This window comes from Ceratotherium simum, chromosome 26, assembly GCF_057802395.1.
Source record: "Ceratotherium simum simum isolate JZ-2026a chromosome 26, ASM5780239v1, whole genome shotgun sequence".
NCBI lineage: Eukaryota > Metazoa > Chordata > Mammalia > Perissodactyla > Rhinocerotidae > Ceratotherium > Ceratotherium simum.
This window is the reverse complement of record NC_141925.1, coordinates 3,355,362-3,381,530: the sequence shown is the minus strand read 5'-3', so window position 1 is coordinate 3,381,530 and position 26,169 is coordinate 3,355,362. Positions and strand designations below refer to the sequence as shown.

Here is a 26,169-nt window from a genome sequence, read left to right as displayed (position 1 = left end):
ATATGCATTTAACCAACATCTCCAACTTCAGGGTTCATTCTAATTTTCTCCCTTTTCATATTTGTAACTCCCTTCTCCAACGGTGAGAACCTTGGCTTCCGTGATCTTTAATATATCTACTTATTTGATCAACTTGCCTGTATGTAACCAATCTCCCATCTCAGCTGCCCTGCCCTTCTCGTCCTGCTGAGGCTCTGGCTCCCTGTGCTGGGTTGCCCAGAGAGTATTACTGTTTCATGACACAGGTATTATAAAAACCTAACAATCTTAGACTTTTGTATAACTCCCAGCAAATTCTTGTTTTATGCCTATTCCTAATTTACATAAGTCCTCCTTGCCTGTGTCTACTGAATAAAATGAATCACTAGTAATAACTGAATACCTACTATGTGCCAGAGACTATGTATGACACACAGTGTCATAATGAATGCTCATAAGGAGCATGTATGGTGGGCACTGCCATTCTCCCCATTTTACAGATGAGGAAAGTGAGGCACAGAGAGGTTAAGTAACTTGCCTAAGATCCCACAGTGGGATTCAAACCCAAGCAGTCTGAGTCTAGCACTAGACTATCTGCCCCTCACTATCTGCTGTCTAAACAAATGCTTTAGATGAGATGAGCAAATAATAATTGATTGTGGGTGAGTAGTAAAGGATGATGATCATTCTATTTATTATAGTGCTGCTTAGAATTAAGAAAACCTGGAAATCACGTAAACGCCCACGAGTGAGGAATTGCTTAAAGTACAAAAAGTCCATAAAACAGAGCATTATTTACTAAAATTATTGAAGAATTTAAGAGAATTATTAAAATTAATTTTTAATAATATGAGAAATTGTTCATACTTATAACGAGGGGAAAAACAATAGTGAGTGACCTAGGCATTCTAGAATGTCCTCTCAATTTTTCATTTCCCCACTAACATATCTCTTCTTTGTTACTAGGCTTAGCTTGCTCTGTCTTGTAGAGGCAGGAAATCAATATTTTTCAGTCCCAGGCACAAAAACATTAAATGAAAGCAAAGTAATCTTACCAAAATATCTTTTATTGCAATTCTCATCACTTTTTCAGTCTCGTTTATTTCCAGAGGTCTGGCAATTGCTTCTGTTCTCAGTTCCTATGAGAAACAATGAAAATGAAATTACATATATTTTCAAAAGCAGAATTCTCAGAACCAATACTCAGATCTAGATACGGCTTATGGACTGGTTCTCAAAAGTTTCATTACACCGTGGATCTCCGATGCTAAACACTTCTGCCATCACCTCCTCCAAATGTCTTCCGTAATCGTGCTGCCCACCTGGCTTCTGTCCAGCGCTCACGGCCCTGCTTTTCAGCTACAGGCCCCATGTCCCCCTAACACTATGGGCAAAACTGAACTTACCATCTGCCATCTTTTCTCCCAAATTTGCTTCTTTAAATGCATTCTGTTCAGGCAACTCCCAAACCAAGTGCAGCTCAACTTGCTGTCTGAACCCCCCTGCCAGCCTCTACAATCTTTCTTGTGACTAAGTCTAAGTTGCCTATCATTGACAACTGCAACCTATGAGAAGAGTCACCTTGGCCCTGCCCCTAGCATTAACCATCAACCAATCAACGGAGGCATTTGTGCCTATCATATCAATACTGGAAACTTCTGAGACATGGGATTTTAACATGGATGCAGTTAGAGGTTTCTGGAGCACTTTATCAAACTCTGACTTGTGTTTCCTTTATTCCATGGTACACCTTATCTCCCCCGCTGGTGGAAAACTATCGAGGGCAGGGACTATGACTTACTGAAGGACACAGAGCACAGTGCCTTGCCTGTGGTTGGTGTTGGTCCTCAATGAATGTTTGTTGATGGTATGAAAAACAAATATTGGACAGGGGCTCTTCCTCAGATCATGACTGTACACAGAATTTGAGAAGTAGTATATTCATGGTCTCATAGCTTCCACGGCAACAGTTCAACCACTGATTGTTTCATTAACTATTTACAGGACGGTGCTAAGAGAGTCCCCAGTGGAATCCTGGTGAAGTCTCACAATGAAGCCACAGCTCCACTGGCAAATAGCAAGTGACCAGCTCTTGTCTCTGGGTCTGTTAGGAACGTGCATAAACACGTGCACTACTGCACTATAAACAGAAAACACGGAAAGCCTGGAGTTGCCTCATTAGTTATCTCAGTTAGCTATTAGATGTTAGTGGCAGTTTTGTTCTGCCAGCTACACTTCACCAGGTGGCAACCACCAGGTCAGTACATCAAGAGGAGCGATAGTGACCTGGCACCCAACTCCCCCACTTCTAGTCTGCTCCCAGGGCAAAAATGAAAAGTGAAAGGAAAAAAACCATGACACTGTAACAGCAATGCCAGAACACAGGCAAGAGAGTGGTCATGGATGACATACTTGATAGGAATGCAATGAATGCATTTAATTTAAAAATATTAGACGTAAGCATGTATGCTTCAAATGCCATAAATCGTTACAGGTAAGAATTAAACAATACTCCAATTCTTCTTAAACCAGTGGGTCCCAAACTCTGCTGCACACTGGAATCACTTGGAGAGCTTTAAAAATCGGGTGTCTGGCTCACATCCCCAGACATTCTGATTCACTGGTATGGGTTGACTTACCAACCTGGATGACTTAAAAGCTCCATAGATGATTCAGCTCTATGGGAGTTTAGGAACCACACTCTTTTTTTTTTTTAAATAATTTTATTTATTTATTTATTTTTCCCCCCAAAGCCCCAGTAGATAGTTGTATGTCATAGCTGCACATCCTTCTAGTTGCTGTATGTGGGACGTGGCCTCAGCATGGCCGGAGAAGTGGTGTGTTGGTGCACGCCCGGGATCCAAACCCAGGCCGCCAGCAGCAGAGCGCGCGCACTTAACCGCTAAGCCACGGGGCCGGCCCATGGAACCACACTCTTAAACAGCTCCTTAAACACAGTGGATAGAGTGTACTCCTTGACCGGCATTGGCCAGAACAAGGATTGCAAATAAATTTCAATTGTAACATCAACTTCAACTGATTGATTGTGACTGCCTAGATCACTGGTTCCCAAACTTCACTGTATGTTAGAATCACCACTCCCAATGCCCAAGTCACATTCCATGACAATGACATCAGAATGGAAGCCAAGCATCAGTAGTTCTTAAAGATTCCAAGTGATTCCACTGGGCAGCTGAAGTTCACTAGGGGAAAAAGCATCATGATCAATAAAGTCTGCCATGAGCACAAGGAGGAAAACTTCAGCAACATGCCACATATTTGCCATTCCTGAACTAGAAGCCAAAGGTATTAAAAACAGACCAGTGCCCACCAGAAGCAGGAATAGCAGCTAACACTGTGTATGCCTTTCTTACACATTCTTTCTTTAATCAGGTACAGTTTAATAAAATCAGAATAACAGGGAAAAAACAGAACTGGAAAAGAAAATCTTGAAAATTTGCTTAGCTGAGTAAGTAATTAAGTTATCTGAATGCTGCTTACCCTCAACTCTACCTCCTTGCCCAGCAAGTCATACAGAGATGCTCCTTTGGAGGTGATTTCAGAAGCAAGCTGCCTGGCTGCTTTCAAATCTGCAATCTGAAGGAAAATATCAAAAATGGAAACCTCAGGGACAGGTTTTTAATAGGAATTCAGAAACAACCAGTCTATTAATATCAATTCCTTCCTCCGATCAAGATACCTGACTGTAGAACACATTTTCCACAAGATGCATATTGACATCCTGTGGAAGAGAGCTGCCAGGACACCAGTTTAGGAAACACTGATCTATGTACAAATTAGACCAATTCCAGGACACCTGGGTGTCTCTGAAAACCCAAATGTCAAGTCAAATGTAATCTGCAACCAGGTAGGAGGGTGAAAGTTGATGTGTTTCCTATTTGGACTAGGTCACAATAGGGGACCCTGACAGTAGGAGGGTGACCAAGGAGGGGAGCCCTGAAGGACACACTTCCTATTGCAGAATTCTGATGCCCTATGTTTAACTCTCCCTGTCCCCTCATTCTCTGCCTTTAGACTGCACTTCGCAGGGCTGCTGTGAGGCTCAAATGAGTTAGTCTGCCTGAGGTCCCTACAACCATACCGGCTCCCACAAGGGTGGCAGCTATTGCTATGAAGATGATGATGATTTAGCATCTAGCCCTGTGCACAAGCTCCTTTCTTAGGACATGCGTGTCACACTCTCTTCCATGAAGATGCTACATTTTCCAAAGAGCCCAAACATTTTCCTGCTCTGCTCACTCTTCCTCTCTCCTTAACAACTAATTCTCTTTTATTTTCAAACCACCAGCAACAATTCTCCCTCTTCATTCATAGCTGACGAGTTTCTTCCCATTTCCTTAGTCCTCCATGATTCCACTCCCACTAGCACTAGCTGCTTCTACCTTACTAGCAGTAAATTTACAATTTTCTTTGCAGGAGTCTCATCATCTTCCCCACTTCTCAGCACTGGTGTGTGCCAGAGTTAGTCCCCTGACCTCTTTTCTTTTCACACTCCCTCCTAGGCTCGCAGCTTTAATACCATCTATGAGCTGAGGCTCAACATCTCCACTCAGACAGCACATGGACATCGCAAATTAAACATGTCCCAAACCAAACTCCTAAAACCTCTCCTGCCAAACCTGCTCCTTCCAAACTCTTCTCCATTTCAGTAAATGGCAACTTCATCCTTGTAGGTATGCAGACCAAAAACTTTAGAGCTATGACCTCTAATACAGTATCCACTAGCCACATGTGGCCATTTTCAATGTTAAATTATTTAAAATTAAATAAAATTTAAAACTCAGTTCCTCAGTTGTGCTAACCATATATGGCTAGTGGCTACTGTACAGTATGGCATAGATACAGAACATGTCCATTATCACAGAAACTTCTACCGGAGAGTGCTGCTTTAGGATCTTCCTTGTATTATCATATTCATAATATGTTCTAACCTCTCGCCACTTCCTTCCACTGAGGAGCCTGGCTTGCGGTTAAAAACCTATGTGTGATTTTTCAGGCCTGACCACAGGCAATTACAAATGCTTGACCTGGCAGGCCTCAAGCGGAAAGCTGCCACGACCCCCACCCCCACCACCCACCAGACTTGGGGCACACCAGTACACTGCAGTCTCTGAAGGGAGTCCCAGTCAAGGCCTCAGTTGCACTCAGGCCCTCTGGCTGGCCATGTTCCTATAAATATCTGCATTCTTAGCCCTGGCATTTTCATTCCTAGGGTTTTCCTCTGGTTTTAGCCTCTTGCTTATACCATCACAGTAAGCGATTAAAGACAGCTTTCATTTTTGGCTTGTTGCTTTAATCAAGTTCTCTGATATCAGGCAGCTCAGTTATCTCTCCCCAAGCTTGGCTGAGCTCCTGACATCTACCTCTCCCACAACCACTCTGCTCAGTCACCATCATCTAGGGCCTAGCCCTGTGGCCAAATGGTTAAAGTTCTACACGCTCCACTTTGGCGGCCCAGGTTCATTTCGTTCAGATCCTGGGCGTGGATCTACTCCACTCAGCCATGCTGTGGTGGTGTCCCACACACAAAGCAGAGGAAGATTGGCACAGATGTTAGCTCAGGGCAAATTTTCCTCAACAAAAAACAACAACAACAAAAAACAAAGTCACCATCATCATTTGCTTTCTAACAGGTCTCTCTGCTTCCAAACTCTTGCCTCCCCCTTCAGTCTGATCTCAACCCAGCAGCCAGAGTGACCCTTTTAACACGAAGTTTCAAAGCATGTACTTCTCTGTTCAAAACTCAATGATTTTCCACCTCAGAGTAAAAATCAAAGTCTCTACAGTGACTTTCCAGGCACCAAGGGTGTGTTACTGCCTCTCCTCCTGGCTCTTGGCACATGGCCCCCTTGCATTTCCTCAAACACACAAAGCACGCTTTGATCAGAGGACACTTTTCCCCCTCCACTGCATGGTTTGCTCCTTCCCTCCTTCAGATCTCTGCTGAAAACCTCATCTAGTCCTTGAGGCCGTCCTACCTCCCTATTTAAGATACCTCTCCCAGCATTCCCCAGCCCCTTCCCTGCCTCACTGTTCTCCATACATTTATCACATCTGACCTGCCATTCCTTGTGCTTTGTGGTTTGCAATCTGACTGCCCCAACTGAGCGGTAGGAACAGAGGATTTCTGTCCTTGTTGTTCATGCCTATAACCCCAGTACTTGAACAGTGCCTGGCAGAGAGTAGGCTTTCAAGAAATAGTTGAATTAATTTATTGTGACTTCCTCTTTTATCCAAATGCTAATGAGCACAAAACTGACAAACTGCCCTCAGTTAAGGAGTAAGGAAAGAAGTGGTGCTGTGAGTATCTGACATGTTTCGTTTTAGAGTTTGAGAAATAAATATTCTGTCCTTCACTACAAGCCTTTCGTTGTCCTTACCTTTGAGCCAAGATCAAACTTGAATTTGCTGATATCTTCCTCTCCTATTTCAGAGCCCTCCATCCCTTTGGTCTTCATAGCATTATAAAGGACGGAGGTGATCTTCAATAGTTCTTTCACTGCATACCCATCTGCTTGATAAAGCTTCTTAGTATTGAGTTTTATATGTGCCTTGGTGGCCTATTTTCAGACAAAAAAAAAACTTAAGGTCCTTTCCATATAAAATCTAAACCAAATCCCATGCAGGTAATTTGAAAACGTCCCTGCCAACAATTAGGATATAACCTGATCATATTAAGAGTGAAACTTTCAAGTGACTGAAAGATTGCGAGTGGGTGTGTAAATTGATACAATCTTGAAGAAGAGCAATTTGGTAAACAACAATAAAATTACCAATTATCTTTTGACCTACCAATTCCAGTCCTAAGAACTTATCCTAGGGATATACTCACAAACAAAATAATATGCATAGGTTATTTGTTAGAGCATTTTTCCAAAGAGCAAAAGTTAAAAACAACCTAAATGCCTACCTATATAAATTACATAAATTATGGCATATCCATGCAAGCAATACTACTCAAGTATAAGAGAGAATAAAGAAACTCTGCATGTATTTGGAAAGTTCTCTAAAATGTACTTGTTAAGTGAAGAAAGCAAGATTCTAAACAGTGGTGTAGAGGATGCCACCATTTGTGTAAAAGGAAGGAGAAAGGATATATCTTCTATTTGCTTATATATGCATAAAAACTTTTAGAAGATACTAAAAACAGTGATTACTGGTAATGGAACTGGGCCAATGGCAGACAGGATAGAAAGTTATTTTATTCTGTATCGTTTCATGATTTAAAAAAAAAAAAAAAATCTTTGGGCCAGCCCCGTGGCTTAGTGGTTAAGTGCCCACACTCCGCTACTGGCGGCCTGGGTTCGGATCCCAGGTGCGCACAGAGGCACCGCTCCTCTGGCCATGCTGGGGCCGCGTCCCACATGCAGCAACTGGAAGGATGTACAACTATGACATACAACTATCAACTGGGGCTTTGGGGGAAAAATAAATAAATAAAATTATAAAAAAAAAAAATTTTGAACCATGAAAATATATTACCTATTCAAAAATAAATAAAATTCTTAACAAATGATGAATTAAAAACAAAAAATTTTGCTGGTAAATGGCTCCACAGAAACCCAGTAAGGGAATGGGTTTAGAAACTTAAAAGCAGTCCTAACTAGGACTCATCTCTTTCTAATGTATTTAATTTTACAACTCCATCAAATAACCATGAACTAACCATGAACTGGGCAATCGCCTTAATGAAGAAAACTCGGTCTTGTTCAGTCTCAACATCAGAAGGGATGTCAGTCTGAGGTTCATACCTATCACAGAGAGAGAGAAGACACAATTAAGGAAAAAGATGACCAAAGAGAAAGAGGACAACTGAGAGGACAGTGGATCTGGAACAGGAAGCTCTCCGAGTCCCCAGCTAAAGTAGTGAGATTAAGAAAGACTTCAAAGGCAACACAAAACCCAAACATCTGATGGAGCAAATCCTCACCTAAGAACAGGTTTAACTGATTTCAAAAATCAAATCTGGGGGCCAGGCCGGTGGCATAGTGGTTGGGTTTGCATGTGCTGCTTCGGCGGCCCGAGGTTTGCCGGTTCGGATCCTGGGCGCGCACCTACTCACCGCTCATCAAGGCATGCTGAGGCGGCATCCCACACAGAAGAACTAGAAGGACATACAACTAGGATATACGACTATGTACTGGGGTTTTGGGGAGAAAAAAGAAAAAGAGGAAGATTGGCAACAGATGTTAGCTCAGGACCAATCTTCCTCAAAAAAAAAAATCAACTTACAAAATTAAATCTATCTTACAGCTTACAAAACTAAATCTCTCTCAGACCCTTCAAAATTGAATTAAAACAATCAGAACTATTACTCTGGCTGACAGCCCTTGACCCAGGGCCTATTAGTTAGCTTTGAGAAGCAGCAGAGTTGTTGGCGTTACTTTCTTCGAGTTATTGATGACCCACCAGGGGTCAGCAGACTGCAGCCCTTGGCTTCATTCTGTACAGCCTGCAAGCTAAGAAGGCTTTTTACCTTTTTAAAGGGTTATAAAAAACAAAACACAAGGTAGGCTACCCAACAGAGATCTAAGGTAACCTGCAACGCCTAAAATATTTACTTTTCTCCTTAACAAAAAAGTTTGCCAACCCTGAATCATATTAGATTTTTCACACAAAATGAAATCTAAATTATTTCTAATCCAGTGTACTCATTAGAGTGAGTAGGGGTGTCCCTGTCAGTCCCTGATGAAGGTGAGGGATAAAGAGGAACTTGGACCAGCGCCCCAGTGTCCACTTCCTACTGAGAAATATTCTCCTTTTACCACTGCCCGGTGTATTCCCTTCTCCCACATGTGGTGTTCTTTAAACTCAACTGATTTCTAACAGGTTTCAACTGAGTCTGTCGAACTCAAATTTTATTGAACTCTTCCTTCTGCTTCACAACCATATCCTGTTTCTAGGTAGCTAATGAATAAAATCTGGCATTCATTCTTAGACCTTAATAAAGTGCAGTTCTAACCTTTTCACAAGCCAGAGAAGCACTTCAGATACAAGTCCAAAATTTGGTGTGCGGAAATTTTCCATAGAAATATGTCGAGGGTATCCCAAGGCTCTCATCATCTCTGTAAAATCTGTCCAATGCAAAATGCAATTCAGTCAGTTCCCCATCAAACAGCAACTACTTATTAACTTAGATACGTTCTTTGCTTTCCCTTATTCCCAATCTATTCTCAACAGTTTTATGAACTATTTATCAACTCTCTAAAAGGAAAGAAAAAAAGAGCTAAAAGTTAAAACACCTAATCTTCTTCCTCAAAAACATTTATTTAAGTTCAAGAGGAGACGAAGTGGAAGCTGTATGTTAAAATAAGGCTTAGGGATTGACTGTGAATTTAATCTCTTTGATATCTCATTTCTCTCGAATATCTTCCTCTTTACTACTCAAAATGAGAAATACTCAGCCTTATAAAATGTCATAAAGAAAAAAATTTTTTTTTTTTGTGAGGAAGATCAGCCCTGGGCTAACATCTGCCAATCCTCCTCTTTTTTTGCTGAGGAAGACTGGCCCTGGGCTAACATCCGTGCCCATCTTCCTCCACTTTATATGGGACGCCGCCACAGCATAGCTTGACAAGCGGTGCGTCGGTGCATGCCCGGGATCTGAACCGGCGAACCCGGGGCAGCCACAGCAGAGCGTGTGCACTTAACCGCTTGCGCCACTGGGCCGGGCCCAAGAAAAAATATTTTTAAATGATAACAGTGGTTATTTCTGGGGGTGATGGTGGTAGAGTGAAGTTCGTGTTCATGAAGTTTTTTGTTTTTAATGAGCATACAGGACCTTATAATACAAATTTTAAGATTACTTGCATTGTATTTAGAGAAATCTTAAAGAGAATGGTTGAACTATAGAGCAATATTTATATTTATTACAAAACAGATTAAGACACACTAATACTAATATTTGTTGATAATGGAGGTTGCGGTCACTAAGCTTCAAGCAGGTCTTGGAAACGAACACAACAAACATTTTTTGAGTTCCCACGATGTGCCAAGATGTATATTCAGTGTGCTTCTGACTATGTAATTTCTGTCCTCACTCTTCTCAAAAGTGGATATTCAAAATGTCCCAACGACATTCACAAATAAGCTACCAGGGCATTGGAGATTAGGTTGGATTTCAGCAGATAATAGAAGAGAAAGTATGAGCAGAGGAAACAGCAAGGGCACAGAGGGCCTCAGTCACAGTTTTGGGGAAATTTGAATAGAGTGATGGAAAATAAAGCAGCAACCTTCCCATCAGTCAGGCATTGCCTAAATACTTCTTCTCGATAAGTAGTAGTCAAGTTCTGTTAATTCTGCAGTACTATTATCAAAGTGGAGACAATTTGAGAAAGATTCTTACTACAGATTGCATGGCATTCATTTAAGGTCAAAATGTTCAGTAATCCCCTTCTTCCCAACACAGCTCCATTTAACGTCCCCTAGCAGAGTGCTGGCCTCTCTGAACTACGAGAGGAGAAACCTGTCTCGACAACATAAGTCACTAAGAACCTTCAAATCCCAGAGGACATAATTCACACTACAGGGCTATAGTTGGATCATAAAATATGATGCCTTGATGCCTCTTCCTGTATACTTACCTTGTAGAAAAAGAGCAATTCATAACTGAAAGGGGTAATCTTTAATGGTGAAATTTCAGACACCAGCAATTAAGTTAGGAAATTGGCCTTACAGGGGCGAGCCCGGTGGCATAGTGATTACGTTCATGTGCTCCAGTTCGGTGGCTGGGGGGTTCATGGGCTCAGATCCCAGACGTGGACCTACACACCACTCATCAAGCCATGCTGTGGCGGCATCCCACATATAAAAAACAGAGGACGATTGGCACAGATCTTAGCTCAGGGCCAATCTTCCTCACCAAAAAAAAAAAAAAGGAAAGGAAAAAGAAAATTGGCCTTATAGAGGCCCCTTAGATCACATCAACTTGGCAATCACCTGCTACACATATGCAGGTGGAGCCAGTTAGCTAACTGCTTCAGATTCAGGAAATGATAGTATATAAAAGGCAAGAGATTTTTGATTCACAAAGTCCTACATCTCGATGCTTGGTTCCACCCAGTTCTAGCTGTGTGACCTAAAGCAAGCTACTTTACCTCTCTGTGCCTGAAAGCATTTCATCCAGGAATTATACCACCTACTTCACTGTTAAAGTGAGGACTAAGATGAGACACTGAATGTAAAACGCCTGGTGTGCAACAGGTGTTCCCAGAACGGTAGTAACTAATTCTCTTACCCCCATTCTTCCACTTCCCCACCCTCCTATCAAAGGCATTCGAGTTCCCTTCTCACCAGCCCCTTTAGAAAGAATATAGCCTTCAGAGGTTAGACAATCCGAATTCAAACTCCAGCACCAGCTCTTACCACCTGTGTCCCTGGACCAACTTACTTGACCTCTCCGCGCCCATTTCCTCATCTCTAAACACAGGTGCACTGAGCTGCTCAGAGGAGTAAATGAAATGACACACACACAGAACAGCAACTACGTGGCAGATCGCAAAAACTCAAACAACACTAGCTGCAATCATCATGATTCACCACCTCCTCCTCGGTTTTGTTGTTCGTTTCTTTGAGCTCTAAGCAAACCCAACTCAAAAACACTCTGTTTTCCAGTATGGTAGCGACAGCCTCACGTGGCTATAATATCCAAGGGCCAGCCCAGCGGCATAGTGGTTAAGTTCGGGGCCCTCCGGTAGGTGGCCCAGATTCGTAGCTTGGATCCGGGCACAGACCTACACCGCTCCTCAAGCCATGCATGGCGGCGACCCACATACAAAACAGAGGAAGACTGGAACAGCTGTTAGCTCAGGACCAATCTTCCCCCATCAAAAAAAAGGACTGGCGAGGGATGTTAGCTCAGGGCCAATCTTCCCCAATCAAAAAAAAGGATTGGCGAGGGATATTAGCTCAGGGACAATCTTCCCCCCACCAAAAAAAAAAAAAACTATTAAAATTAGACAAAAGATAACTTCGGTCCCTCAGCCACATGTAGCCGGTGGCAGATACAGAACTTCCAATCGTTACAGAAAGCGCTATGAGCACGGCGGGGCGCTCAGCATGGGGGCTGCCGCGGGCCGGGGACACCCCTACGGCACAGAGGCCCTAGAGGGGGGCTCCCACAGCGCAAGCCTTGGCGGGAGCGCGGACAGGGGACCCGGCGACCCCGAGCCCCGAGTCTCGGGAGGATCGCAGGTGACAGGGGACAGGGCTGCCTTACTGCGGAGGTCGCGGAAAGACATAACGCTCGAGTCCCACGTAGCCCCACCTCTTCGCCGCTAGCCCCTCAGCGCTCACGGTTTCTATGGCAACGCACGGAACCCTGGACAGCGCGCGGCCTGGACCAAAAAGGATCAGATGCGAAACGGCCGAGCTGCGTGCGCATGCGTACGACAGGGGGCCGTCCCAGGGATGCTGAGGGAGTTAACGTTGGATCCCGGTCCTGGTGGGGAGCTACAGGGCCTGCGGTATAGGGGCCCCTTTCACACACGTTGCACACAAACATTTGGCACTGGCTGACACGTTTTGAGCACCCACTATGTGCCTGACACTGTGCTAGGCGCTCTACATACTGCTACTCATTTCCTCCCCGACTCCCCTAGAAACAATGTACGATAACGTCATGAAGCCAGTCTCCCTCCTGGTTCCGGTGCCCAGCACGCTTCTCCCCGGCATGTGTAAACGGGCCGCGCCCGAGTCAGAAGAGTCGGCGGCGTCAAGGGGCGGGGCCCCAGGCTGCGGAGCAGAGGCCTGAGTTGTCCGTGGGGCGGGGGGAGGTGACCTGGCTGGGAGCCGCGCACACGCCGCTGGCTCGGGCTTCACGACAGGCCGGAAATCGGCCCGTGCCCTCGCGCGCCGGCGGTTGTCCGGGCAACCGTAACTTTTTCCGGCGAGGAAGTGTTCCTACTCCTGGTTGAGGCGTGGGGTGTCTCCGTAGTGAGCGTCGCTTTCAACTCGTGGCCAGGTCAGTTGCAGGCTCACCTGGGAGCCCTCCCTCCCGGGCTGCCACGGTGGGGGCCAGGCGACAAGGAAGGGCTGGGGAGGTGAACTGAGCTGAGGTGAAGGGTGGGCGAAGAGGAGGGACTGCCAACCACTGGGACGCCCTCCGCCCCTGCGTTGGTGTTGGTGAGGTAACAGACACGTCGTAAACGCCCGGACCTTAAAGCGAGTCCCGAAATAGATCTATACGTGGTCAGTACGACAAAGGTAACGAAGCACTTCGGTGGAGAAAAAGTAGTCTTTCAACAAATGGTTTTGGAACAATTGGAAATCCATACGCAAATAAATGCCCCACCACCCTTAAATGTAAAACCTAAAAACTATAACTTTTCTAGAAGAAAACTTAGGGGAAAAGCTTTGTGACTGGATTAAGCAAGATTTCTTAGATACCCCAAAAGTATGATCCTTAAAAAAATGTTTTTTAATAAATTGGACTTCATCAAAATTTAAAACTGCTCTTCAAGACACTTTTAAGAAAATGAAGATAATCCACAGTTTAGAAGAAAATAGTCACAAAACACAACTGATAACTTGTATCCAGAAAACATAATGAACTCTCAAAACTCGATAATAAGAAAATCCAATTAGAAAGTAGACTAATTTAAACAGATATGTCACAAAAGAAGATATATGGCAAATAAGCAAATGAAAAGGTGCTCAAGATTATTAGTCATTAGGGAAACATACAGTAAACCACAATGAGATATCACTAGGCAGTTATTAGAAGGGCTAAAACAACAAAAACCCTGACAGTGCCAAGAGCTGGAAAGGATGTGGAGCAACTTGAACTTTCATACATTTTTGGTGAGAATGTAAAAGAGTACAGCTGCTATATAAAACAGTTGGTAGTTTCTTATAAACATACACTTAACATATGGCTCAGAAATCCCACTCCTAAGTATTTGCCCAAGAGAAACAGAAACTTACCTTCACACAAAAACCTGTACACAAATGTTAATAGCAGCTTTATTCATAATCACCCCAAACTGGAAACCAGTCAAGTGTCTCTCAATTTCTGAATGGATAAACAAATTGTGGTACATCCATACAATGGATTACAATAAAAAAAGAAACAAACTGCTGATATACACAAAGACAATGAGAATCTCCAGTGCCTTATGCTAAGTGGAAGAAGCCAGACTCAAAAGGGTACATACTGTATGATTCTACTTATATGACAATCTGGGTAAGACGAAAATATAGAGACAGACTGGGGCCGGCCCTGTGGCTTAGCATTAAGTGTTCGTGCTCTGCTTCAGAGGCCTGGGGTTTGCAGGTTCGGATCCCAGGCATGCACCGATGCACCGCTTGTCAGGCCATGCTGTGGTGGCGTCTCATATAAGGTAGAGGAGGATGGGCATGGATGTTAGCCCAGGGCCAATCTTCCTCAGCAAAAAGAGGCGGATTGGCGACGGCTGTTAGCTCAGGGCTGATCTTTCTCACAAAAAAAAAAAAAAAAAGAAAGAAAAAGAAAAGAAGAGAAAAATCAGTGGTTGCCAGGAGGAGTTAGGTGTAAAGGAATTTGGTGTGGGGGCGATGGAACTGTTCCATATCTTGATTGTGGTGGCAATTACATGACAGCAGGTGTTTGTCAAAACTCATAGAACTGTGCACTAAAAAGGGTGAATTTTACCATATCTAAAATTGTATCTCAATAAGCATGACTAAAAGCAAAAAAGCCTTTAAAAAAAAACCCTATCCAATGGCTTCCCGTTGCAGTTTGAATAAAACTCAAACTCCTTAGCTGCACCTCTTCTGTTCCCCTCACTCCCTTCCCTCCATCTATCCTGGGCTGCTTTCCCTTAAACATGCCCATCTTCTTCCTGCCTTCAGGTCTTTGCACACGCAGTTCCCTCTGCCTAGAGTGCTCTCCCAACTTCAGATCTTTGTGAAGAGTCCTCTTGGACCACCTACACCAAAGCAGACCCTTCCCAGCCCCTCCCTGTCACATCACCCTGTTTTATTTTCTTCCTAGCATGATCTGGAAACATCTCGTTTGCTTATCTTCTGTGTCTCTGATCTGGACATGTAAGCTCCATGAAAGCAGATACCTGTCCTGTCCTACTCTGGACTCTCTCCCCAAGACTACAGTAGTGTTTGGCACTACGTAGGCTCTCAGAATATATTTGTTAAATACCTGACTGACTGACTGGCTTGCTGAATGAATGAATGAGTGAGAGTACATCGGCTTACTCCAGTGAAGTGAATGGTCTTGGAGGAAAGGCCCTGTCGTCTGTTTCTTGTCCCCTGCCCTCCCTCCATGCTCTGTGCTGGCTGGGATGCCCAGTTCCAGGCTGGCTCTGGGCCAGGTGCTTGTTGGCTCCTGATTTGTGTGCTTACAATAGGCCACTGGAAGTCCACCAGTTTTGCTTTCAATTAGGGCAAACTGGTGTGCACAAGTTCCCAGCACTGTCCCTAAAGCAAAGCAGTCAGCTGTGTGACCTGGGACAAGTTACTTAACCTCTTGGCGACTCAGATTCTTCAATGTTAAAATGGAGGTAATAATGCCTGATAGGGTTGCTTCCAGGATTAAATGAGATGTGGTGGGCGGTTTGGGGCAGACTGCACTATAGTTGGCAGAGCACGGAGGGAACACTGAGAAGGGAGCCAGAGCCTCCTTCCTTGGTTTTTAACAGCTTTACTGACATATGATAAAGTACACATATTTAAAGTGTGCAATTTAGTAAGTTTTGACAAGTGTATACATGCAAGAAACCATCACCACAATCAAGATAGAGAACAAATGCATCAGTCCTATTTTCTTATGCTCCAGCCCTTTGTAATATCTCCCTCCTGCCATTCCACCTACCCCAGGCAACCATTGTTCTGCTTTCTGTCATTGTAGATTTGCATATTTCTAGAGTTTTATATAAACGGAACCATACAAAATATGCTCCTGTTTGTCTGGCTTCTTTCACTTGGCATTATTATTTTGAGATTCATCCAAGTTGTAGCATGTATTAATAATTCATTCCTTTTTACTGTTGAGTATTATATCCATTGTATGGACACACCACAGTTTATTTATTCATCACTTGTTAATGGACATTTCCAGTTTTTGGCTAGTACAAATAAAGCTGGTATGAATACTCATGTAGAAATCCTTGTATGGACATATACTTTCTTTTCTCTTGGGTGAATACCTAGGATTGGCATGTCAGAGTCATAAGGCAAGTGAATTTTTTTTTCGTGAGGAAGATCAGCCCTGAGCTAACATCTGATACCAATCCTCCTCTTTTTGCTGAGGAGGATTGGCCCTGAGCTAACATCCGTGCCCATCTTCCTCTACTTTATATGCGATGCTGCCACAGCATGGCTCGACAAGCAGTGCATCGGTGCGCGCCCAGGATCCGAACTGGCGAACCCCAGGCCACCGCAGTGGAGCGTGTGCACTTAACTGCTTGCGCCACCAGGCCGGCCCCTGCAAGTAAATTTTAACATTTTTTCTTTTTAAATACACTTTTAATACAGTCGTGCACGGCATAACGATGTTTTGGTCAACGACGGACTGTGTATATGACGGTAATCCCATAAGATTGGTATCATATAGCCTAGGTGGGTAGTAGGGTATATCATCTAGGTTTGTGTAAGTACACTCTATAATGTTTGCACAATGACGAAATTGCCTAACTATGCATTTCTCAGAAGATATCCCTGTCGTTAAGGGACACGTGACTGTATTACAATAGTTTAGATTTACAAAGAAGTTTTGAAGATAGAACAGAGAGTTCCCGTATCTTCCATCTATCCCTTATCCCCCAGTTTACACTATTGTTAACATCTTACATTAGTATGATACATTTGTCACAACTAATGAACCAATATTGATACATTATTATTAACTGAAGTGCATACTCTATTCAGATTTCCTTACTTTTTACCTGATATCCTTTTTCTGTTCCAGGATTCAATTCAGGACACTGCTTCCATTTACTTGTCATGTCTCCTTAGGTTCCTCTAGACTATGACAGTTTCTCAAACTTTTCTTGTTTTTGATGACCTTGACACTTATGAGGAGGACTGTTCAGTTATTTTTATTCTATTGTGGCAAAATATACATAAGATAAAATTTACCCTTTTAAGTGTACAATTCAGTAGCATTAAGTACATTCACAATGTTGTTCAACCATCACCTCTATTTAGTGCCAAAACATTTTAAAGGAAACTTCGTACCAATTAAGCAGTCACTCCCCATTTCTCCTTCCTCTCAATCCCTGGCAATCACTAATCTGCTTTCTGTCTATGGATTTACTTATTCTGGACATTTTATATAAATGGAATCATATAATATGTGGCCTTTTAAGTCTGACTTCATTCAATGAGCATAATGTTTCTGAGGTTCATCCATGTTGTAACATGTGTCAGTACTTCATTCCTTTTTATGGCTGAAGAATATTTTCTTGTATGGACATACCATAGTGTGTTTATCCATTCATTGGCTGATGGACATTTGGATTGTTTCTACTTTTTGGCTACTATGGATAATGCTGCTATGAACATTTATGTACAAGTATTTGTTTGAATATGTTTTCAATTCTTTTGGGTATATACCTAGGAGTGGAATTGCTGGGTCATATGGTAATTCCATAACTTGTTGAGGAACTGCCAAACTGTTTTCCATAGTGGCTGCATCATTTTACTTTCCCACCAGCGTGTAGAAGGGTTCCAGTTTCTCCACATCCTCGTTAACATTTGTCATTTTCTGTTTTTTTTTTTTATTATATCCATCCTCGTGAGTGTGAAATAGTATCTCACTGTGGTTTAAATTTGCACTTCCCTGGGGCTGGCCCGGTGGCGTAGCGGTTAAGTGCACGTGCTCCGCTGCGGTGGCCTGGGGTTCGGATCCCGGGCGAGGACCAACTCACTGCTTGTCAAGCCATGCTGTGGCGGCGTCCCATATAAAGTGGAGGAAGATAGGCACGGATGTTAGCCCAGGGCCAGTCGTCTTCAGCAAGAAGAGGAGGATTGGCAGATGTTAGCTCAGGGCTGATCTTCCTCACAAAAAAAAAAAAAAAAAAAAAAGAATGACGCATATTTAAAAAAAAATTTGCATTTCCCTATTGACTCATGATGTTCATGTGCTTGTTGCCTATTTGTATATCTTCTTTGGAGAAATGTCTATTCCAGTTCTTCACCCATTTTTAAATTGGGTTGCTTGTCTTTTTGTTGTTGAGTTGTGATAGTTCTTTATATATTCTGGATACTACGCTCTTATCAGATATATGATTTTCAAATATTTTCTCTCATTTTGTAGGCTGTCTTTTCACTTCCTGATAGTGCCTTTTGCAGCACAAAAGTTTTAAATTTTGATGAAGTCCAATTTGCCTATTTTTTTAATTTGTTGCTTGTGCTTTTGTTGTCAAATCTAAGAATCAGTTGCCAAATCCAAGGTCAGAAAGATTTACCCCTACATTTTCTCCTAAGAATTATATGGTTTTACCTCTTACATTTAGGTCTTTGATACATTTTGAGTTAATTTTTGTATATTGTGTGTGGTAGGGATTCAACTTCATTCTTTTGCATGTGGCTATCCAGTTGTCTCAGCATCATTTGTTGAAGAGACATTTGTTGAAGAGACTTTTCCCCATTGAATAGTCTTGGCACTCTTGTTGAAAATCAATCGACCATAGATATATGGGTTTAATTTTGGGCTCTCTATTCTATTCCATTGGTCTAGATGTCTATCTTTATGACAGTTCCACATTGTTTTGGTTACTGTATCATTGAAATAAGTTTTGAAATCAGAAAATTTAAGTCTTCAAACTTCTTCTTTTTTGAGATTGTTTTTGGTTATTTGGGCTCCCTTGTAATTCCACATGAATTTTAGGATCAGTTTTTATGTTTCTGCATGAAAGGCCACTGGGATTTTGAAGGGATCTGTAGATCACTTTAGGGAGTATTGCTGTCTTAACATTATTAAGTCTTCAATCCTTGAACAGGGATATTTTTCCATTTATTTGAGTCGTCTTTATTTTATTCGGCAATGTGTTGTCTTGCACCTCCTTGGTTAAATTTATTCCTAACTGTTTTTTTCTTTTTGTTCTTTGCTACTGCATAGAAATACAATTAATTTTTGTGTGTTGATCTTCTATCTCACAACTTTGCTGAACTTCACTAGCTCTAATAGTTTTATTAGCTCAAATAGTTTTGAGTGTGAATTAATTTTTTCTATATATAAGATCATGTCATCTGTGAATAGAGAGAATTGAAAGTTTAAACTTTTTAAGAAACTGTTTCCCAAAGTGGTGGTACCATTTTGCATTCCCACCAGTGGTATCTGAGAGCTCCAGTTCCTCCACATCCTTCCTCACACTTGGTCCACACAATACTCCATCATTTACTTCAGGGAAAATGGACAGTTAGAAAAGTTAAGTGACTTTTCCAGTCACCCATAACTACCTTATCAGTATGCTCAAAGCACTGACCCAGGTCTCACCAAGTCTGCACCCCTAAACCCTCATTTTCCACTCACAGATGAGGAAACTGAGACCCCAAGCGGTCGCCCCTGGGAGTGACCCTCCAGCCTGCAAGAGCTGCGTCTGTTCTCTGGGGCCTGTCCCAAGCCAGAGGGACTGGGGACCTCCCCTAGGGTTCTGCCTCCTTCCCTTGCTCTCCTCCCACCCTGACACTGCCCTGGGCATCATCCTTCCCCAAACTCAGGGGTCCCAGGAAGGCTGGGAGCCTTCCCTCTGACATCATAGAGCTGGTTGCCAAGGGATACCTGCAGACCCACCCCCTAGGCAGGGGAGAGGAGAGAGCCCTGCTGCACAGGAGGCCCAGCAGCTCCTCCTCCACCACGCTGGCCCTCCATGGAAGCCTTGGTCTGTGCGTTCTCTGAGCTGCGCATAAGAGAAGGTGCCGGGCTGTGGGGAGTAGTGGCAGGAGGAGAGCTGCCTCCTGTCCCCACCTGGGCCCAGAGCCACCAGGGTGGCCTCAGCAACATGCATGCTTGGGAGAGGGGAATGGCCACTGGTCCAGACAGTGTGACTGTGGGCTGTGTGATCCTGGACCCACTGTGCAATTTCTATCCTGGCACCAGAATGCTCTGTCTAGGGTAGGGGGCAAAAAGAGGTGGCAGGAAAGGCTTGAAAGAGAATTTGGTGCCAAGGCTCAGGCTTCTCAGACCTCCCTGTTGGTTGGGAGAGAAAAGAGGAGTAATATGTTGGGTCACAGGAGGCGGTAGGGGGGGATTGAGCCTATTTGACAGACAGGTAAGCTGAGGCTCAGCAGGCCAGGTATGGAGCCCATCACATGAGCCTGTGACTGCGTTCTCCCCTCACATCTGCTGTGGCCCGGCAGCCACCACCGTCCTGCTCTCCCCTCCACAGATGCAGTGAGTTGGGCCCAAGGACACCCCAGCCACCCCGACACGCCACCCAACATCTATGAGGGGGGACTGGGGGCCCAGCAGCAGCAGTGCCCCAGTGCCCAGGGAAGCAAGCCCAAGAACTTCCGGCTGCGCCACCTCCGGGGCCTGGCTCTCTACCTGCCGGGTCACATGCAGCTCGCCAGCCAGTGTGAGAGCCACTGGCTGGGCCGGCTCATGGCTGGGGGCTGCCTCCCACAGCCCGAGGGCATGCAGCAGACTCTGGGCCCAGGTAATAGCCACTGCTCAGCCCTTCTGGAAGCTCAACTGTCCAGGGATAGCCTGGGAAATACAGGTGAGCACCTGTCCAGGTGAGGCAGAACTGGGGACAGGAGGGGAAGACCCAGGGAAGGGTTGTACTGGGGACTCAGATAGACTCAGATGGGCCCTTCTCTACTCCCAAGCCTCCTGGGTTCCTGTCTCAGCTCTGCACTTGATGAGGGACTTTGGATAGCTCCCTTCCCCCAGCCTCAGTTTCCCCATTTGTAAAATGAGGGGCTTGGGTTAGATGAGGATCCTTCCAGCTTGAACCATCTGTTTCCTTCTTCCTCTTCCCTCTCTCATGGGTTCTCTTTAAGAAGAACCACCTCCTCCCCTCCTTGCCAGGTTCTGGGGGTCATGGGATGGGCAGGCCGCCTCCCCTGGGTTCCTCTGAGTGACTTCTCTCTCCCCCCTTTCCTCAGCTTCCAGTTCCAGCACGGACCCAGCCAAGGGTGCATCCTCCCAGCCTGGTCCCCCCAAAGTCTTGGGGCTCAGGCCCAAGAGGTCCTGGGGGACCTCAGAGGAGTCTACATGCCCCTTGTGCAAGAGAACCCGCTCTGAGGCTCTGGAGAGGCCATAGGATCTGAGTGCCAGGGCTGGTTCTCCTAGATCGGGACAGGAGGGGAAAGGATAGCCCAGGAGGATGGGGAGGCAGGTCCAGAGAGGAGTGGCTTAGCTCCCACAGCAGCACCCCCATACCGAGACACCCTGGCAGCTGCCCAGCACCAGAGCCTGGGCCAGCCTGGGGAAAACTCGAGGCGGGAGGGAGGCGGAGGCCTGGCAGGAGGGACAGAAAAAATAGAAGCCTGGGTGTGCTCTTGTAGCCTGCTCCAACTCAAGTCGGTCACTTGTACCCGGGAGGCCGGGTTGAGCCGAGACTTGGCCAGAGCCCGCAGGTCTAATCTCAATAAAAGCCAAGCCCTGCACCTTCTGTCTCTCAGTCTGTCTGTCATCAGGGCAATGCAGTCAGAGAGAAACAGCCTCTTGGCGCCTGTGTTCTGAGAGCAAGGTGTAGATCTCAGGGTGGATCCGAGGCACTCCCACCCTTAGTTGAGGAGGGAGCTGTCCTCCTCCTGGTGAAACTCCCAGAAGGCTTCCTGGGTGGACAGAGTCTCAGCAGGCCTAAACGCAGGGCATGGCATTCTGGCCAAGGTGGCTGAGGACAGAGGAAGGTAGACCGGGTTTAGAGAGGACAGCAAGTTCCCAACCTGAGCAGAAATGTGGGCCTGGACCCCACGCCACCCCTCACTCAGGGCTTGGTCGAGGTCACTGCTCCATGGTGACCCCTGGCTGTCCTGTCCCTCCCGGCAGAATGGGCACAACCCTTCTCCTCCCAGCTCGGGTCAACTCCAGGCACCCCGGCTTTGGCTTCTCTATGCTGAGGCGTCTCAACCTCGGCACTGTGGACATTTGGGGCCAGATCATTCTTAGTTGTGGGGCTGTCCTGTGTGTTGTAGGATATTTAGCAGCACCCCTGGCCTCCACCCACTAGATGCTGGTAGCTCCCTCCTCTCAGTTGTGACAACCAAAAGCATCTTCAGTGTCCAATGTCCTCTGGGGGGCAGAATCAGTCTGGTTGAGACCCCCTGCTCTACATCACTGGGCCTCAGCCCTGTGGGGACAGGATGGGAAGACCTGGGTTTGCCTCAATGACCCTCACAATCCTGGCAGCCCGGGTCAGGCTAGGGCTGAGCTGCCTCTCCCATGGGCTTCCTCCAGACCATACGTAATGGTGTCAAGGACACTCCGTACACCAGGACAGCTGGGTTCCTCCCAGACATGGGGAATACTCTCAGGCCCCTTCCCTGCCCCCATGCCCTGCTTCCACCCTCAGGCATTTCATAGGTCCCTGGGATGGCAGATTCTGGAGACGTTGGTCCCTGGATGGTTTTCAGGTTGTTATAAGTGTGGGTGTGGCCCTGGGCAGTGGGAGCCTGAGGTTGCAACAGCTGGAGAGCAGCCCCAGGAGGAGGAGCGATGAGAAAGCAGGGGTTTGAACACTCCAGCTGCGAATGGCCAGGTGTGGGAGGGACACAGCCACCCAGCTGGTCCACCAGATGAGCCACATGGGTGACAGAAACGGCAGCCACCTTCTCCCTCTGCCACAACTGTCACTCCCCCCGGAGGCTGAGGCCGGGTGGACCTGAAGGACCACTGCTCAAGACAGACGCTAAGGAGGCTGCTCTAGGCACCAGCTGAGGGCACCGGGCAGAAGTGAGGCCATGCCAGAAGCTGCAATATGCTGTCCTTGGAGACAGTTAGGGGCCCAATTCCTTCCCTTTTGAATTAAGTTCTGAGGCTCAGAGAGGAGCACAGACTGCCCCAGGCTGTGGTCAGTGGCCACCAGTAGCCTCCAATAAGCCACGTCCTGGTATTCTGGCCCTTGTGTAGTCACCCCGCCTTGACTCAGGACTGGCTCTGGGTCTTGCTTTACCAACAGAATGTGGCGGAAGTGACAGTGTCACTTCTGGGCTTGAAGGAGGCCTAGTAGTTTCCAGTACAGGGGCTGGGGAAAGTCAGGTCCCACATAAGGAGCCCCACACGTGGGAAACGTTTCGTGGGAAACGAATCCAGCCCAGGGGAGGCCTCGGCTGAGCTCCAGGCCATCTCAGATATGGATCCCTCGGCCCCTGTTGAGCTGCCCCTAGCTGATGCGTGGAGGGCAGACGAGCCACAGCCCAGGTCTTTCCCCCACGAAGGTCACCTGTTGTACGTGTCCGCTCCAAAACTGGCTGAGCTGGCCTCTAAATGGTCCCTCCCTAAACCTCCCAAAGCTTTCTTGAAAAGCACTCCAAAGAGGCTGAGAAGCAGACAAGCCACTGTCATGGCGAGCTGGGGACAGGGTGTTGATATAAAGCAGATGCTCACAGAAATGTGCACTGACCACCCTGGGGCCCCCCAATCCCATTCCCTGAATGGCCTGTAGGCTTGGAACTGGGCCACTAGGAGTCAGTCTCAGCTCTTGGGAGACTGTGTCCTAGAAGCTCAATGGGCTGGGAGGGCAAGGCTCAACCAGAACCCCCGCCCCCTCAGGCAAGTTGATACTTGGCCACACAACTGACGAAGGGCCCCAAGGAGTCACCCCTTAATCCTGAAGCTGACCCATCAACATGGTGAACAGACCAAGGTACATGCCTAAATAACCAAGGTGTGACTCACCAGCACCAGGCAAGCTCCTCGGTGCTCCCTGCGGGGGGTGTTCGCTGCTCCCCAACCTCCCGCTCCATGCAGTGCCACCAGCCCCCACTCTGGCCCCACAGGCTCCCCAACACCCAGCTGTGCAGGTGCCTCAGGCCCTGATCCCCAGGGAGGGCCATCTGGGTGATGCCTAGCCATCGGGGAGCAGCACACATCGGCTTTGGAGGGGGCCAGCCCTGGGTTGGGCTCTCGGGCCCACCATTCACGAGCCCTTTTACCTGGAAGCCATCCTTGGGACTTGACAATAGACAAGCAGCTCCGGGGCCGCCCTCAGCCACGGCTGAATCTGCAGGGGCAGGGCCCAAAGTGCAGCGAGCCGAGCCGGCTGGAAAGACAGGATGTGACCAATGGAAGTCTGTTTAATTGTTTGTAATGAGACAAAACACTACAATCCATTCAACACTGGGCTGGATACTGCAGTGATTAAGAGACAGGGGTAGGGAGGTGGGGGCAGGGCAAGGCCTCTGAGCTGCATTATGAATGTCCAAGGCAGAACCTTCTAGAAGACTCTTCCCTTACCCCGCAGGGCAGAAATAAAAATCACATGATCACCGATGATTCAGATTAAAGAGAACACTGATCTGGGCCTCAGCACGAAGCCATTATCAGTGCAAAGGCGGACCGGTCAGCAGCTGAGGGAGAAGGAATGCTTTTCCTGCCTGGGACTTGCCTTCATTTCAGGAACCCTGAGGCCAGAGGAGCCCCGGGCCAGATGTTCTGAGGGAGGGAAGGATGCCAGTCACTGAGGCCCCTGCCTGGGCTGTTCCCCCTTCTCCTCCTGCTCTCAGGCTGGTGCTCTGTGGTGATGGCTCTGTGACACAGCAGCAATACTGGGCATGACTCTGCACCACCCCCTTGACTCTGGAGGGCTGGGCAGGCAGCAAGCAGCTTTGGGGGATGAGGGTGGAGGGGATGTCAGAAGCAAGCGATGTCCGCAAACACATTTCCCGGCACTGACAGCCTCTCTTGTCTCTGCCCTGAGGGGCTGAGGGACCACAAGTCACATGACTGCCTTCAGCCCCAAAGGCCAGGCCCCACTTGATCAAAGTCATGCTCAGCTTCCTCCTTTCTGCATCTGGCCGGGCCTCGGAGCTGCAGCTCACGGGACCTGGGGGGCTGGGGGAGAGGACTCCGGGAACTTTGCCAGCCCCTGTCCTCAGCCTGGCTCCTTGTGGCAGTTCAGCTGAATGGAGCATCCCCGATCCGATGAGCAGTTCCGTGCTGTCCAGGACAGTATGCAGCCCACAGCGGGAGGCTGCTGGAGGACTCAGCCTCCCACAGAAGGGTGGGGATCTGTCCCATTATCTGACAGCTCTTGTCAGGGAGCTAAGCCCCAGGTCTGAGCTTGGGTGAAAAGCCTCTCTGCTCTGCCCTCTGTGCACCAGCCCTTCATGGAGAGGCGGGGACTGCTTTCCACGCCCCTGGCTTTGGCTTCTGTGGGCTGGTTCTGGACGAGGCTCTGGCATTCCCTTTATTTCACCCCCTCATTGTTCTGAGGCTCCTGTGTCTTTACGGTCAACTCTGTCCATAACACTTGGGTTCCTCCCTCCCAGCCGAAGTTCATTCTGGCTTTGGAGGAAAGAGCTAGAAGGAACAGGTGGTGGAGGGGAAGAGGGCGGTGAGGGGGCGGTGAGGGAAGCCCCTTCCTGCCCTCTTCTTCCTGGGGCAGCAGAAGAAACAGACCACAGGGACCATCACCACACTCATTCTCATGGGTCTGGTGGGCGCACATGGAGGCACGACCAGGGCACGGAACAGAGGCAGAGGTTTCCAGACTGAGAAGGAGGGCTGGAACAGCCTGTGGGAAAGAGAAGAGGGGAGCAGGGGTGAAGGCCTCTGCAGAGATGCTCTGCCCTATCCTGCACTGTCTGCCCAGGAGCCCAAAGCTGGGCAAATCAAGGCACTGCTGGGAGTTCTGGCTCCAGGTGGCCAGGAGCACCACTGGGTGAGCTCAGCCCAAGCCACCAAACCACACTGGGCCATGTCCACCATGCACAAGGAGGTGGACCCTGGAGTCCCCAGGACCCCTTGTAGCTCTGACGTTTTCTGAGGTCTGAGACACCAGCTCCCTGTGGCACTCATGGCACTCAGAAGCGGCCATTTCTGAGCAAAGCCTTCATCTACGGGGTACCCACCACAGGGCAAGGCCATAGGAGCTTCAGTTTGAGCCGACGATGCCACTGGTCTATGATGGATCTCTGGAAGCAGCCTGAGACAGAGTAGTGCTGGACGCCCCTCGGAAGAGGAAGCTGAGTGGCTAGCGGTGGAGGTAGGAGGGGCCTGATTTTTTGGTACCTTTTCAGTTTCTGAACCATGTGAATGCATTATTTTTTTAAATGTTGTTCAGG

At 46.8% G+C, this 26,169-nt stretch overlaps 2 protein-coding genes across 7 annotated transcripts in view; one reads left to right on the top strand and one right to left on the bottom strand.

Annotated features, from left to right (window-relative positions):
* Positions 1–12,287, bottom strand: part of IFT38 (intraflagellar transport 38) — a 31,990-nt gene extending 19,703 nt beyond the window's left edge. For 4 of the 6 annotated variants that reach the window (XM_014793495.2, XM_014793496.2, XM_004438129.3 and 1 more), the window contains exons 1-6: positions 12,218–12,287; positions 8,963–9,074; positions 7,667–7,751; positions 6,381–6,560; positions 3,481–3,576; positions 1,035–1,118 (exon numbers count right to left, since the gene is read on the bottom strand). In XM_014793495.2, the coding sequence (XP_014648981.1) occupies positions 1,035–1,118; positions 3,481–3,576; positions 6,381–6,560; positions 7,667–7,751; positions 8,963–9,074; positions 12,218–12,239 (579 nt within the window). In that variant the 5' untranslated portion in view covers positions 12,240–12,287. The other 2 variants (XM_087449538.1, XM_087449540.1) reach the window with 2 other exon arrangements.
* An 8,097-nt stretch (positions 12,288–20,384) lies between these two features.
* C26H16orf90 (chromosome 26 C16orf90 homolog) lies at positions 20,385–21,633 on the top strand. The gene is made up of 2 exons (XM_004438131.3): positions 20,385–20,657; positions 21,046–21,633. The coding sequence occupies exons 1-2, from the start codon at positions 20,495–20,497 to the stop codon at positions 21,201–21,203; spliced, it is 321 nt and encodes a 106-aa protein (XP_004438188.2). The 5' UTR covers positions 20,385–20,494; the 3' UTR covers positions 21,204–21,633.
* Positions 21,634–26,169: the final 4,536 nt, after the last annotated feature.

Bases quoted from the DNA above. Each gene is read 5' to 3' on its own strand.
- C26H16orf90 (XM_004438131.3), top strand. From the start codon at position 20,495: ATGCAGCTCGCCAGCCAGTGTGAGAGCCACTGGCTGGGCCGGCTCATG. The intron at 20,658-21,045 runs GTGAGCACCTGT...CCCTTTCCTCAG, and splicing joins GGATAGCCTGGGAAATACAG to CTTCCAGTTCCAGCACGGAC.